Below are 14904 nucleotides of genomic sequence, written 5' to 3' on the forward strand. Positions count from 1 at the left end.
ACAATGGCCCCCTTGGGACTGAAATAAAGCCTTTAGCAAGACATAGAAGCTTCGAAGGGCAGTCTAGCAACCCAGTCTGTTTCCTACTGCACCCTCTTCTTGCTCCTTTCTGGGAGTGATAATCCATACCCGCCATCCTGCACCCCACATTCTGTTTCATCCTTTGCTGGGGGAAGGCACATTGGAACAAGAACTGTCTGAGCACAGCTGTATGGGGAATATGGAGGGGACTGATGACTGAATCTCCTCACTGGGACTTGGGAGGCTCTTACCGCGTGCTCTGCTGCTCCTCAAGGGGAAAAGGTTACTAGAAAGAATGAAAGCAGAGGAGATGTGCAGCTCATGTCTTCAGCAGGGGAGACATGTGCTGGCTGGGATTTAACACCCAGCCCCTGAACACAAAAACCTGGTGCATGGAGGTGAGGTTCACTGCCAAATGCAGGCCAGCTAGTGAGACCAGCTTTTCAGAGTAAGGGCAACAGTGTAACAGGCAGCAGATGGTCTCAGGCAGCTGGACACGTCAGTCTACTATGGCTGGCACACACCTTACAGAGACTGGTGATGATGTGACTGACTCCGCCCCAGCTCAGCTGAGGCTAATTTTACCTGCTGTACTCTCAGAAAGTTGGCCAAGCTATAAAATATGTCAGTCACTGCAAGGACAAGCCTTCTGACACCTAGTCCCCAGAGTTCTGTGAAGTGACTAGCACCATGTCAGGGTCTATTTCTCTGGCCTACTACTCTACTTGGTTCTGCAAACATCCACAAGAATGTAGTGGGGCCCACAATGGGGCGGCAGCAGGCCTCTGGGAGGAGAGTCTGACTGAACTGGGAGGGTCACATGAAGGTAGGTCTCACAGCAAGACCTTATAAGATGCCCTGCTCACCTGGACACTCTAGCTCTTCCTAGCCCTAACCCACATGGCACTCTCCTGGGCTGCTGGCACTGTCTCTCCTCCCTCAAGCCTTACCTGTTGCCCCTCATACTACAGGTCTCAGCCTTAGCAGAGTTGCAGCAGTACCCGGGGCTCTGTGCACCCTGCTATTTTCTCTGTAGTGCTGGTCACAACAAAGCTGCCTGGCTTGCTCATGTGCATATTTTTAGCCCGGCACCCCCTTAGAGTACAGCTCTGCAGGAACGGGCACCAGAGGCAAGGGAACTCTCTCCCTGTCACTTCTTGAATGAGGAACAACCGAAGGAAAAGAAAGTCACTCTGGCCCTCCCACCAATGCTAAAAGCCAGAAAAAATGGTTTGACTGGAAAGCCCTCAGGAGTGCTGAAGCCTAGGGCACAGCCATTGCTTTCTAAAAGCACCCAACATCCACCAAGCAGGGGGTAGAAGATGGTTCACGCAGCTGTACCTTTGAGGCGAGTCCAGAGCAAGGTGACAGCAAGGAGACCTGTAGTCCAGGGCACACAGTCCACACTTTGGACTAGCTCTGGCTCTGCAGCTCTTCTTCACACCCCTCTCGGATGAATTAGCCATGTCCTAACCCCAATGCTGTTTTATTCTGCCTGAAAGCCTCCCCTGTCTGGCTGGTGTGGCCATGCACACCCTTCAGGGCTCTTCTCACCCGGTGAGTCTTGCTGTAGGTGTAGAGAAAGGCCAGGCGGTAGAGACTCTTGTAGTGCTGTGGGAAGCGGCTCAAGCAAAGGCAGAAGGAGGAGATGCATTGCTCTGTGAGGAACTGGCGCTGCTCCTCAGCGCCTGCTGGGAGTCCCTGGGGAAAAGCCACCGGCTCCCCTGGGAGGTCACCCCTCTTCTTCCCATCCCACGAGGAAGGTGTGGACACCGGGGGCTTGCTGAGGATGTAAGCAGAGGCTGAGGAATCTGCCACAGGCTTCTGGATGCCTTGATCTACAACCCGGAAGGCCTCTGTGCTCTCCAAGGACTCCTCAATTTTTCCTATGGTTAAGAAGAAGGAAGAGAAGGTCATTGTGGTTTAAGGTCTCTTTAGGTAGCAGTCCACCACAAATGATACAGACACCTCAGTGAGGTAGCAGGGACAGCTGGGTTGATGCCCATGCTTGGTGGGCAATCAACCCAGCAACGGGAGATACAGGGCCCACTGGTGGTTCTGGCTCAACCCCCTACTGGCTATGGTCACATAGGTTCCTGCCCCAAGACATGGGAAGTCCCAGTGGCTTGCAGCAGAGGGCCTAGAGGCTATAGAGAGGAGGAGTTCAAGGCTGGGCTCTGGCTCCTACTTAGTGAGTATGGCATAGGTGGCATCAGGGCTGGTCGAGGCACACAGGAAAGCAGCACACAGAGGGAAGGAGACATCAGCAGTGTGACACACCTGTTCCGCTGGTATCAGGACCTCGGCCTACAGCCTGTCCAACACCCTTCTCTGGGCTACTGCAGGTGTGCTGCTACGTGTTTATGGATGGCGCCTGCTTGACAAGTCCAACACCTCCACACCCAGCCAGCATGGCAGAGACCAGGAGAACTCTCAAGATGGCAGGAACGAATGGCTTCACTCCACCCCTCCTGAGGCACAGCCTCCTTGGCTGCCCAAAGAAGAGACTCTCTGGCCCAGGAAGTAAGAGACAAGGTGGCTTTTGGAGCACGATCCTGAGGTCTCTATGCATTTGGCATATTCTGAATAGTCTGCCTGGGGAAGGAGCCAGTACCACCTATTCTGAAGACAATCTGCACTGTGGGTTGAGCCTCAACAGCCCTCCCTCTACTGCGAGGGAGGCCTGGCAGTAGCTGAAACCCTAATATGGCAAAGTCAAGAAGACAAGGACTAAGACTCCAAGTTATCCTCACAGCAAGTACCAGCATAAATGGGCGGATCTCAGGTATGCGGCAAGCTTGACTATCATTGTTCTCCTTACCAAGGGAAGGGCTAGGCAGTCATTCTCTGTCCCCTCTGTTCCTCAGAACACCCCCTTTCCATCTACTTCAGTTGGACACACACACTCACCTCTGCCTTTTCCCACCTTACTCCTCTGCTCACAGGTCTTAGAGCTCCAAGTGTTTCCTCGTTCAGGTGTCCCCACCCTAAAGCAGTGTTTGTGGAGGAAAGGCACAAGACCGCCTCCTCTCCCAGCAGCCAGAGCTTACTAGGGCCTGTTCTCCTAGCTCCTACCATCTGTCCCTGTCCTACAGTGCTAACACCTCACCCCAGCTCCCACCCCACCATCTGAAGTAGACAGAATCACTGTCAGCAATCCTAGAGTCTCTACCGCCATGCTGTATAATCTCTCTCATGGGCTCAGGATGCTGTCTGCACCCCTAGTTGAGAGCTGGGGCCGCTGTCGTCTTGCTCACAAGCATGTCAGGTTTCTAATGGATTCCAAATGTGGCTCAACACCAGCAGTGGGAACAATGGGAACTAAATGACAATACAGTCCTTGGCCCCAGGCAGGAAACAGGGGGCAGGGGACAGGGATAACACCCAGTGACAAAGTCTCAGAAACACAATTTTTACAGAAAGCATTAATTAATTAATCCAAAAAGGGTTTGGTACACACAACTGAAGGACCAAAGAAAATGGAATCTCTGATAGTTGACTCAGTTGCTCAGAGTTCTGGGGGGCCTGAGTGGTCTAGGAAAAATGAGGTGAACTGCGTCACCCAAACATGCACTCCCTCCGCTAAGTGGGCCTAAGATCACTGGACTCTTCCACTTCCTTAATAAAGGAAGAGGGTCAGAAACAGCTGTAAATCTGCGGGATGCTTCCCAGCCAGGATGTCAAGTACTAACCTAACACCAGCAGCATGAAGATGGGATGATATGATCCCACCATATAAAGGTGAGAAAAACACACAGTGCCATGCAGCCTAAGCTAGATCTCATTGGCAAGAACTGACTTAGAATGCTTACGGTGTAGGTACTGAGGCTAGCAGAGGGCAGGAGTTCTAGGAAGCACAGAGGTCTGTCAGAGAGAACTCGCTCTATCTAATGGGTTTCCTGGGAAGGGTAGAAAGACATGGCTGAAAGTCTATGGCTGTCACCATAGACAATGCCACTAAGTCTCTACTCATAAGACCAGAGAGTAGGCACACGTGGTCATGGTATAGTGTTTACTGCATGGACTCTATGGCTTACTGACAATTTCCACACTGGGTTTATATACTTCAGAGTGAGCTTGTTTAAGTGCTGAAATTCTAAGCGACGTTTTTCTCTACACACACACACACACACACACACTTCACTGCTGCCACCTTCACAATCTAGGCCTATATTGTGAAGATCTGACTCCTGCAAAGGTTAGCTTCAGAAAGATGAAACAGTCGACGGTGTAAAAGCCTTTCCTTGAGCACTAGCAGACCAGTGTGAAGTACGCCAGCCTCTGAAAAAAGAATGGAAGCTAGTCTCTCAGAAACAGGACTCTTCACACTTGCTGGACAACGTGGGAAGGAAGATGGCTCAGAGATAGGCATGGTCCCAGAGAAGACCCCGCTCCCTTCAATACCCAGTGCCTGAGGGAGATCTGGATCTGCCAGTCTGCTGTAGTAGACACCGAATGTATGACCAAGGGCCTGCATCTTATGCTATGGACTGCAGGAAGCAGCAAGTTGGTAGCAGGGCTGCCCAGAAGAGTGGGCCTGGAAGGTCAGGAGAGTGCAACAGACTTCAGTACACAGTGGCCTGCAGCTCTGGCTCTCTCGGGGAGGCTGACTGCTGCTCAAGGTCAAAAAACTACCTAAACCAGTGGGGAGGGGACGGGGCAGGGACGGATACGGAACACATCATTTCATGCCTGTTGGGCACTGTAATGGTCTCTGGTTCTACCCTAACATTCCTTACCAATGGCCAGCAATGCGCTGTCTGCCCCTGCCCCACCCCAACCAAGTCCTGAGTAGAAGAGGAGTAGTAGGAGTATACTAGCATACTCTCTATCAGTCTAGAAGGATCCTGTCCCACACATGGTAGAGGGAGGCTGGTGTGGCTTGGATGGGAAATGTACCCCAGAGGTCATGTGTCCGAACACTTGCTTTACAGCTATTTCAAGAAGCTGTGGAACCTTTAGGACACAGGGCTTAGCTGGAGGAATGCTGGGCAGTCAGACCTTGCAGAATGCTAGCCAGGTCCCAGTCTATTCTTTCGTGACCTGTTGAGACACACCAAATCTTGGCACAGCTTCAACTGCAAAGGACAGAGCTCTAGCTCTGTAGACATATCCCCATGAACTGTGTGACCCTCCCTTAAGGGTTCCTGTCTTGGACCTCCGTCACAGCAAGGGAACAGTAACTAACACCGAGTCCATGATGACAGCTGCACGCACAGGAGTTCCCTGCATGCTGGGACACAGAACACAGATGAACAGTCTCAGTCGTCCAAAAGTAAAAATCATCATATTTTAAAACCAGAAATGCTATGTTAGGACGGGCAGAGTATGGTAAATCTTTTCTTTCTAGCCTACACTTCCTACCGTGTATTTATATCCATTAGAGAGTGTCAGCATGATTGGGGAGAGCATACTGATGGCTGACAAAGTGAGGCAATGGCCGTATTTTTTTCTTTCTGGTTTTTAGGGACAAAATTTGCTATGCAGCCCAGTCTGCTATAAAACTTGTGATCCAGCAGACTCAGCCTTTTGAGCACTGGATTATAGGTGTATATCACCATACCTGGTTCTAACATTTTCTCTCTCCTTTCTCACCCTCCCCCCACTTTGTTGTTTATTTTTGACAAAGTCTCACTGTGTAGTCCTGGTGGCCTTGAACCCACAGAAATCCACCTGCTTCTGCTTCCCCAAGTTCTGGGATTAAAGCTATGCACCACCAAACCCAATTTTAACCTTATCTTAATAAGGACCAAGCACAGGTGAGTCTGATAAGTCTCCTTAAAGATCAGCAGGGATAGTCAGCAGGGAACAAAGAGCTGGGAGAGTCCTATCCTCCTCCAAGTGGCTTTGGCTCCACTGCCACAGTTCCAAGGGAACTCTTAACTTACATAAAAACTTGATAATAGGCCCAAGCCCCCAGAGTATGCAAGTTATCCCCCATCCAGCCTACTCAGAAGGCCACATAGGGTAGTGATTAAGGCTGAACTCCTCATTCTTTCTCAATCTCAAGTTCCTTGCCCTGGCAACAGGAAAAGCCATGACACTTTCTGCTGTGGGACAATGGTCTGTACCCTGTCACTTATATTTTAAATAAATGCTGATTGGCCAGTAGCCAGGCAGAAAGTATAGGCAGGGTAACCAGGCAGGAAGTATAGGTAGGGCAACAAGAATTCTGGGAATAGGGAAGCTGCATTCTGCAATCGTGACCCAGCCACAGAGCAAGCAAGTTGTGACTGACTCACCAAAAAAAGGTACTGAGCGATGTGGCTAACATAGACAAGAATAATGGGCTAATATAAGTTATAAGAGTTAATAAGAAAGAGCCGGGCAGTGGTAGCGCACGGCTGTAATCCCAGCTCTCGGGAGGCAGAGGCAGGCGGATCTCTGTGAGTTCGAGGCCAGCCTGGTCTACAAAGGAAGTTCCAGGACAGGCTCCAAAGCTACAGAGAAACCCTGTCTCGAAAAACCAAAAAAAAAAAAAAAAAAAAAAAAAAAAAAAAAAGGACTTAATAAGAAGCCTGAGCTAATGGGCCAATCAGTTTATAACTAATATCAACCTCTATGTGATTTCTTTGGGACTTAACAACTGCAGGAACCGGGCAGGACAGAAACCTCAGTCAACAGCTTTCCTATCCAGCTGGCTGAGAAGGCAGTGTCTGACCTGGAACACCTGAATGTGGGACTGGGTTGTTGGGCATGTACACACACACGCATGTCCACAGCAAGAATGGGAAAGTTCTTGGGAAGGCAGTTTAATGGGTAGGGGCTTGCTGTGCAAGCACAAGGACCTCAATAGAGATTCCTTAAACCCATGTGAAACTGGACACAACAGTCTCTATTTTCATCTCAGAGTTCCTGTGGCAAGTCAGGCGGTGAATAAGGGGAATCCATGAAAGCTCATGGGCCAGGTACCCTGTGGTACAGCAGCAAAAAAAAACCTCAAAAAGACCCTACTTAAACAAGGCAGAAGTGTGGACCTGTGCCGATGTCCATCTGTGTGCCACAGCACACATATACCCATGCCCACATATCACACACATTAAACAAGAAAGGAAATTTCAAAAATATATGGTCAACTAGTCACAGTCTGTGAGTGGCACCAGGGATGCCTCAGCCTGCATATAGTCATGCTACAAACTTAGAAGTGGGGCTCTGCCTAGGGAATCCCAAGGGAGCTGGGCATATCCCAGGCTTAGATCAGCGCTCTCTGCCCAAAAAAGGCAGATTTCCCAAGAAGTCTGATATGATTCAGACTAAAAAGAAAACATATTTGTGACATTCAGAATCCCAAGACTTCTTCTAATAACTGTTCAACAAGGCAGGGGCAAACACACTCCACCGACGCTGTGAGCATGGCTTTCTGCATCACTACATTATGACAGCATCACAAAGCACACTTGGCAAACCTCGCTGGTGCCAATACCTTCACTATCCTTATTTAATCCTCACAGTTCCTGGGACTTGGCACTGGGACCAGTCCTATCCTCTAGTGAGAGCAGAGGACCAGAAAAGTAAGTAACTTCCCCACTAACACCCCAAGGCAAAAAAGCAGAAGCATGAAGATGGGACAAGACTGAGTCTGAGCTTTTCAGGACACAGACACCTCAGTTCTTCCTGGACTGCCCCAGGAGATCAAAGCAGGCCCAAATTAGCAAGTCAGGCTTCTTACCTCTTTCCTCTGTGGGCCCTGGAAGATCTTTACCAGTTGGTCCTGCTGGAGCACTGAGTCCAGATAGCCTCTTCTCTGCAAAGGGCTTTCGAGAACCCTCCAGCAAACTTGTGGGCTCATTAAAGAAGTCCTGTGTCGAGCTGGAGTCTGACAGGGCCACAGCGGTGCTGTCCTGGCTTCGGTCTGAAGGAGGGAGGAAAAGGGAGGACCATGAACTAACAACACCTCTGGCACAGAGGGGTCTACCAGGGCTAGGCTCCCAATGGCCCAGAACCATCCTGTAAGAGGTCCCCTCAGTGTACCATCCTAACTCTGCTAAGTACAACCCACCCTAGAGGCCCCAAGTCACTCAGAAAAGGCACCAATCTCTATGGACAACCTTCCCCAGTTTCTACAAACAGTGGTCTGGCAAACTCAACTGGCTCTTGTGGAAAAGCCCCATGTGCACTGTCTACTGTGAAAATCCCTATGACGGCAGATTCGAAGCTACCAGTGTGCTGCTGGGAGTTGTGGTGCTAAGAACAGATGGTACAGTCACCGTCATTAGAAGAGAAATGGTAACGGCAACGAATCAGCAAAACTTTTTAGGCAGCTGTATGTTCTAGAATGAAAAGTCTAGACTCCTTTAAGGACACAAAGGCAGGTTGTACTCGCTCCCTGGATCTTCTCAAGTCTCTACAGGTACTCTAGGAGAAACACTAGAAGCAGAGCTGGCAGAAAGCTTGACAATGTCTGGGAATAAAGGTCTAGGGAGGAGGTGCAGGCTGTACTATAAAAGATGGGAGGCGTATCTGGACCCTTCTCCTCTAAAGGACAAAAGCCCCAGCTTTGACAGGTGGCAAACCTTGCTGCCTCCAGGACACAGGGGAAGGGAAAAGGAAGACTTAGATGTAAGAAAAAGCAAGAAACCCAACACTAGGAAGAGACAGGGTCACTAAGAAAGCTGTACCCCTGAGATGCGGGACACAGAGCCTTCCTAAGTCTGAGGCTAAACCAACAGAAGAAAGCCACTTTTGTCTCTGCCCCAGGCCAGCCAGCAAGCAACAGAGCTGTCTCTACTGCAGAAGAGAGGAGCAGGCAGGCAGAGCCTGCAGAGGCCTAAAGTGGAAGAAAGTCAGAAAGCTGAGCAAAGTCCAATTGAGAGAGAATATGGAGCTGGTAGCACACTGAAGGTAATCGTAGCAACAAATTGCAACCCAGCTCAAAGGCCCAGAGGTAGAACACGTAAATCTATTCCAGAAATAAATGTATTGATTTCAGATAGTTTCTTTGATTCTACACATGATATCTGGTATCCACTATAAAATTATAAGACAGATACACATGCATTAATAAACAAAACTCATACTGTAAAGAGACAAAACAATAGAACTAGAATCGGAGATGATCACGGACTATTTAAAACAGCAACAGTTAATGTGCTGCGTAGCATGACTAGGATGGGAAGGCTGTGATGGAAAGCCTGCACACTACCCATGAACAGATGGTGAATTTCAGAAATGAGCTGGAATTTAAGAGTCAAATGCAGCTTCTAGAAATAAAAAACAGTAACAGAGATGAGGTGTTTTTTGTCGGGCTTTCCAGCAGACTTGACATAGTGGGATGAAGGAAGGATCAAAACTTGAAACTAGAGGACTGAGAAGACAACTCAGAGGTTCAGAGCACTGGCTGCTCTTATAGTGGACCCGAGTTTCATTCCCAACACACCACAGAGGCTTACAACCGCCAGTTCCAGGGGATCTAGCAGCTCCTCTGGTCTCTGTGGGCAGGAGGCACTCATATTGTGCATATATATGCATATATATAAATATATACATAATACATACATATTTGTGCAAACACAATACTCATATACACAGAAAAAATAAAACTTAATACCACAAACTAGTTAAGTATAAACAGTCCAATGGGGGACGGTGGATAAGCAGCACAGAGCACCTGAATGATCTAATCCATTAACCAGAGCACAAAAACAAGAAAAGCAAGACAGGAGAAAACACTGTAACAGACAATGACCAGAGCACTTGCCTAGCATATGCAAAACCCTGGGTTTGATCCCAGCATGGAAAAATTAAACACATAGATTAAGACTTTCCAAAAATAAAGACATCGAGTCCCCAAGAATCTCAGAGAACAATAAGCAGGGCAAGGCCCCTCTACACTTGATGGAGGGGTCACACACGAGCAGACTCAGACTGCTGAAACCCAAGACAGAGAATCTTACAGAGTTCAGCAAAACACACCACAGAGACAAAGAAGAATGACAAGGGCTGGAGGGACACTCAGAGGTTAAGAGCACTTGTTGCTATTGCAGAGGACCTAGACTTGGTTCCCAGCAAGCACATGGTGTTTCACAACAACCCCTAACTCTAGGGCCAAGGAATCTCCCAAAGGCATCAGATAGAACACTCATACACATTAAATAAATAAATCTTTTTAAAAAGTGAAGAAGCCATGCATGGTAGCACACATCTGGGAGGCAGAAGCAGGCAGATCTCTATGAGTTTGAGGCCAGCCTAGTCTACAGAGTTAGTTCCAGGACAGCCAGGGCAACACAGAGAAACCCTGTCTAGAAAAACCAAAAAATAAAAAGTAAAAATAAATAAGATAAATAAAACCCTAAATAAGGTGAAGAAGAAGAAGAAGAAGAAGAAGAAGAAGAAGAAGAAGAAGAAGAAGAAGAAACAAACAAACTACAAACTTCCGATCAGAAAGCATGTCTCAGATAATATCTTTGGTGCACCCATTCTGTGGAGGAGGGGCAAGATCAATTCTTTAATCAGTAAAAATAACTTCCTAAAAGGCAAGCGTTAACGAAGGTATTTCTCAGATAAGCAAACTCTGAGTAAAATCATTATCAGCAAATAGGAGTCATATGTTTAGATAGAATGAACAAGAAGCCAAACAGAAAGCTAGACCCGTATAACGGAATTAAGCACGCTAGAAAATGGCTAGTGTGGTGTCACGCACCTGTGGAGCCAGCACTGATGAGTAGGAGACAAGACTGTGCCAAAGAACTAAACTGAAGTGACAGCCATGGCATGGAGCCTTGCAGAGTACGTGAGAGTAAACGAGTAAAACAGCACAAGGCCAACACTGCCTTCAAGTAGGACAGCATCTTTCGAAGGCTGGTGGTGACGGACTGATAGTCCGTTAGGCGTAAGGCACTAACTACAATTGTATAATACACGAGCAGAAGTCAATAGTTTGTATATCTGAAGGTGAGGGGGCGAACAAGTACCTGCCCTCTCATCATGGCTGAGGTCAGTTTCACAAGGGCTTCTGCGGACAGGGGCAGAGGCAGACAGTGCCCGTGGCCCTTCCATTCTTCCTTCGGAACCTTAGAAATCAAATACAGGTGACTATATTAGCGCCTATCAGGCAATCCTGAAGACCTGTGCGAGCCATTAGGTGGGCAAATCATGAACACGATGGAACCGTTTCCACAGAGTAGCAAGCCTGGACTCAGGAAGGGCAGACCGTCAGTGCTGAAATCCCACTCTTTCGTGTCCTCGCATAGAAATGTGCACTTTGGTTTCCCTTCATGTAAAACTAAGGAGCGTGCTCACTTCCTACAACTGTCATCATAACTACATAGCTTATTAACCACCAAGTGCCTGAAGCAGTGCCTGGCACACAGTAAAGATGTCCGTTTAATTATCCATACCGAACTGTTTCAGAGCCTAGGTGTGATTTATCAGGAATGTCTCAACGGATCATCAGCAGTTTCATTCTGGACGGAGTTCACTGAGCCGCACAGCAGTGGGGACAGGTGCACATCCTTAACCGGGGTCCAAACACTGGCCTCCAGCAGAGACAGGCAGAGGAGCACTGAAAATTAGCTCTAGCCTCAACCACCTGCTCCATCGCTCTGGCCTTGGGCAGCACAGCAGACCGTTGTCCAGTCCACTGCCAGGGAAGTGGCAGGTCATACGTTTCCACTGGCCAGACACAGTAAGAACAGAGGCTCTGGGCCGTGGTCAAGACCCAGGCTGAAGTGGGGAGCTGACTAGATCTGCTGCCTCATACTGACAGAGAGCTCTTCCCTCACGCCCATTCCTTCCAGGGGCTTCATAAGCACTGAATAAGGGTAAAGGCCAGGCCTGCTATACTCAGAAGAAATTCCAAACCCGAGTTTCCACTATACAGGAGTCATTTCTCCCTTTGTCTAAGTCAGACATCCCATCTGCTATCTCTGTAGAAAGAGAATGACAAATGGAGACCCTGATGTCTCCAGTATCAAATAAAAAAGTTATTATTGGGGTGGGGTATGTGTGTGCCTGTGTGCACGTGCGTATATGGAGGAGGGTCACAGCATCTATATGGAGGTCAGAGGACGGTTTGTGGAACCAGGTATCTTCTTCTGTCTTTATGTGGGCTCCAGGGATGGGACTCAGGTCACCAGGCTTGCTTAGTAAGTGCCTTTACCTGATAAGCCATCTTGCTAGTCCCTGTTGAAGAACTTTGAACGTAGGATCTCAGGCCCACATTCTAATCTCAGATCTGCTCCTGATACTCTGCACACAAAGGGTTGAATAACTGCTCTCTTAAGGCCCCCATTTCATGTTTTTACCACAAGTTTTAGTTTCCTAACTCCTGACCATGGGATCTCCTCCACAGGGTCTATTTCCTGACACACACTAATGACAGCACAGTGATCTATCCCACCCAAAGAAGTCACTCTGGCCTGGACAGGGAGCATGGATAGCTTGGGCAACGCCAGAGAGGTCTCAATGCCTCCAGAAGAAGGCAGGCCTTGTACTTGCTGCTAAGGTCTCCATGAAAGCCAGGCCAGGGCTGCCCAGCTCATCTCAGGTACCAGTAAACACCCTGAATTCACAGCTGACTGAGAAGTGCATCCAACACTGAGCTTCAGGAAGCAAGCCTCGCCAGGATGATCTCACCCCCTGGCAGACTGCCCCATCAGTTCACTGGCTCTCAAGCTGTTAGGCTCTGGGCCTGAAGGAATTGCCAGTTTGGTGGAATCCCAGCTGTGATCATTACAAAAACAGGGCAGACTTAAGCAAACGGGTATTTACTCCTAATGAGCTAATGCTCCCTCAACACTTCAACACGAGGGGACCACAAATCAAGACTACAACAGAAATGGGGTGGGCAAGAACAGATGACAGGATGGAGCCTGTGCTCCACTGGAAAGCAACACCCAACTGAGAACACTCTCTTAAGCCTCTTGGAGTAACAGACAGCCAACAGCAGCCACAGGAGAGGGACCAAGGAGGGACAGGCCTATGGACGCACTTTCCCTGGCCCTTCCCCACACCTCTCACGTGGATGAGAACCTCTAAGAGCTGGCAGAGCCCAGGCTGCCATTGGTCCTGAGGATGCAGTGGGAGCGCCAGGTCTCTCCTCAGAGATGAGCACAGCTAATGGAAGCAGAGTCCTGTGGTAACAACTACAGGTCACAGCGCTTGGCAGAGGCAGTATGTGTGTGTGTGTGTGTGTGTGTGTGTGTGTGTGTGTGTGTGTGTTAAAGGTTCTGCACAACAGACATGGCAGAACTGGGAAGTTGGGTTGAAGGGGGTGCTGGCAAGGCTGCTGCCTACTCATGGGATTCTGGGGACTTACTTGGATTAGAAAGAGAAGACAACAAGAAGACAGCCAGCAGTATCTCTGCCTGGCATGCACAAAGTCCAAAGCTCAATTCCCAGCATCACAGAAACCAGATGTGGTGGAGCACACCTGTATTTCCAACACTCACTAGGAGAGGTAGAGGTCATCCTTGGCTACACATCAAGTTTGAGTCCAACCTGGATTACACGAGACTATCTTCAAAAAACAAAGCAATACAAAAACTTGAAAAAATGAAAGAGGGTAAGTTATTTTCTCCCTCATACTTCTTTCAAGACTAAAAACTGTTAAGATTTACTTTTGTACTTTGAGATATCATCTTACACCTGTCAGAATGGCTAAAATCAAAAACACCAATGATAGCCTTTACTGGAGAGGTTGTGGAGGAAGGGGGTACCCCTCATCCATTGCTGGTGGGAATGCAAACTTGTGCAACCACTTTGGAAATCAGTGTTTCCGTTTCTCAGGAAATTAGGGATCAACCTACCCCTGGACCCAGCAATACCACTCTTGGGAATATACCCAAGAGATGCCCTATCATATGACAAAAGTATTTGTTCAACTATGTTCATAGCAGTATTATTTGTAATAGCCAGAACCTGGAAACAACCTAGATACCCCTCAATGGAAGAATGGATGAAGAAAGTGTGGAATATCTACACACTAGAGTACTACGCTGCGGTAAAAAACAATGACTTCTCGAATTTTGCATGCAAATGGATGGAAATAGAAAACACTATCCTGAGTGAGGTAACCCAGACCCAAAAAGATGAACATGGGATGTACTCACTCATATTGGTTTCTAGCCATAAATAAAGGTCACGGAGTCTATGATTGGTGATCCTAAAGAAGCTAAATAAGAAGGTGAACCCAAAGAAAAACATATAGTTATCCTCCTGGCTATGGGAAGTAGACAAAATTGCCGGGGAAAAAATTGGGATCTTGGGGGGTGGGGTGGGATGGGGTTAAGGGGAGATGGGGAGAGAAAAGTGAGAAGGGAAGGATGGGGGGAACTTGGGGAAACAGGATGATTGGGATAAAGGAAGGTTGGATAGGGGAGCAGGGAAGCACAAATCTTAGTTAAGGGAGCCACCTTAGGGTTGGCAAGAGACTTGAACCTAGAGTGGCTCCCAGGAGCCCAAGGTGATGTCCCCAGTTAGTTCCTTGGGCAGCTGAGGATAGGGAACCTGAAATGACCCTATCCTATAGCAATACTGACGAATATCTTGCATATCACCATAGAACCCTTCATCTGGTGATGGATGGAGATAGAGACAGAGACCCACAATGGAGCACCGGACTGAGCTCCCAAGGTCCCAATGAGGAGCAGAAGGAGGGAGAACATGAGCAAGGAAGTCAGTACCACGAGGGGTGCACCCACCCACTGAGACAGTGGGGTTGATCTATTGGGAGCTCACCAAGGCCAGCTGGACTGTGACTGAAAAAGCATGGGATAAAACCGGACTCTCTGAACATGGCGAACAATGAGGGCTGATGAGAAGCCAAGGACAATGGCACGGGGTTTTGATCCTACTTCATGTTCTGGCTTTGTGGGAGCCTAGCCAGTTTGGATGTTCACCTTCCTAGACATGGACGGAGGGGGGGAGGACCTTGGACTTTCCACA

General features: G+C 48.5%; 1 protein-coding gene across 1 annotated transcript in view; it reads right to left on the minus strand.

Moving 5' to 3' along the window:
• Nucleotides 1–11025, minus strand: part of Cabin1 (calcineurin binding protein 1) — a 58019-nt gene extending 46994 nt beyond the window's left edge. The window contains exons 1-3 of the mRNA XM_041647533.1: nt 10932–11025; nt 7691–7873; nt 1576–1907 (exon numbers count right to left, since the gene is read on the minus strand). Of these exons, the coding sequence (XP_041503467.1) occupies nt 1576–1907; nt 7691–7873; nt 10932–11016 (600 nt within the window). The 5' untranslated portion in view covers nt 11017–11025. The remainder of the gene's footprint in view (nt 1–1575; nt 1908–7690; nt 7874–10931) is intronic.
• Between the last annotated feature and the right edge of the window lie 3879 nt (nt 11026–14904).

The sequence above is a fragment of the Microtus oregoni genome, unplaced genomic scaffold (genome assembly GCF_018167655.1).
Source record: "Microtus oregoni isolate MIOR12 unplaced genomic scaffold, Mior012 000183F_ref0000375, whole genome shotgun sequence".
Lineage (NCBI taxonomy): Eukaryota > Metazoa > Chordata > Mammalia > Rodentia > Cricetidae > Microtus > Microtus oregoni.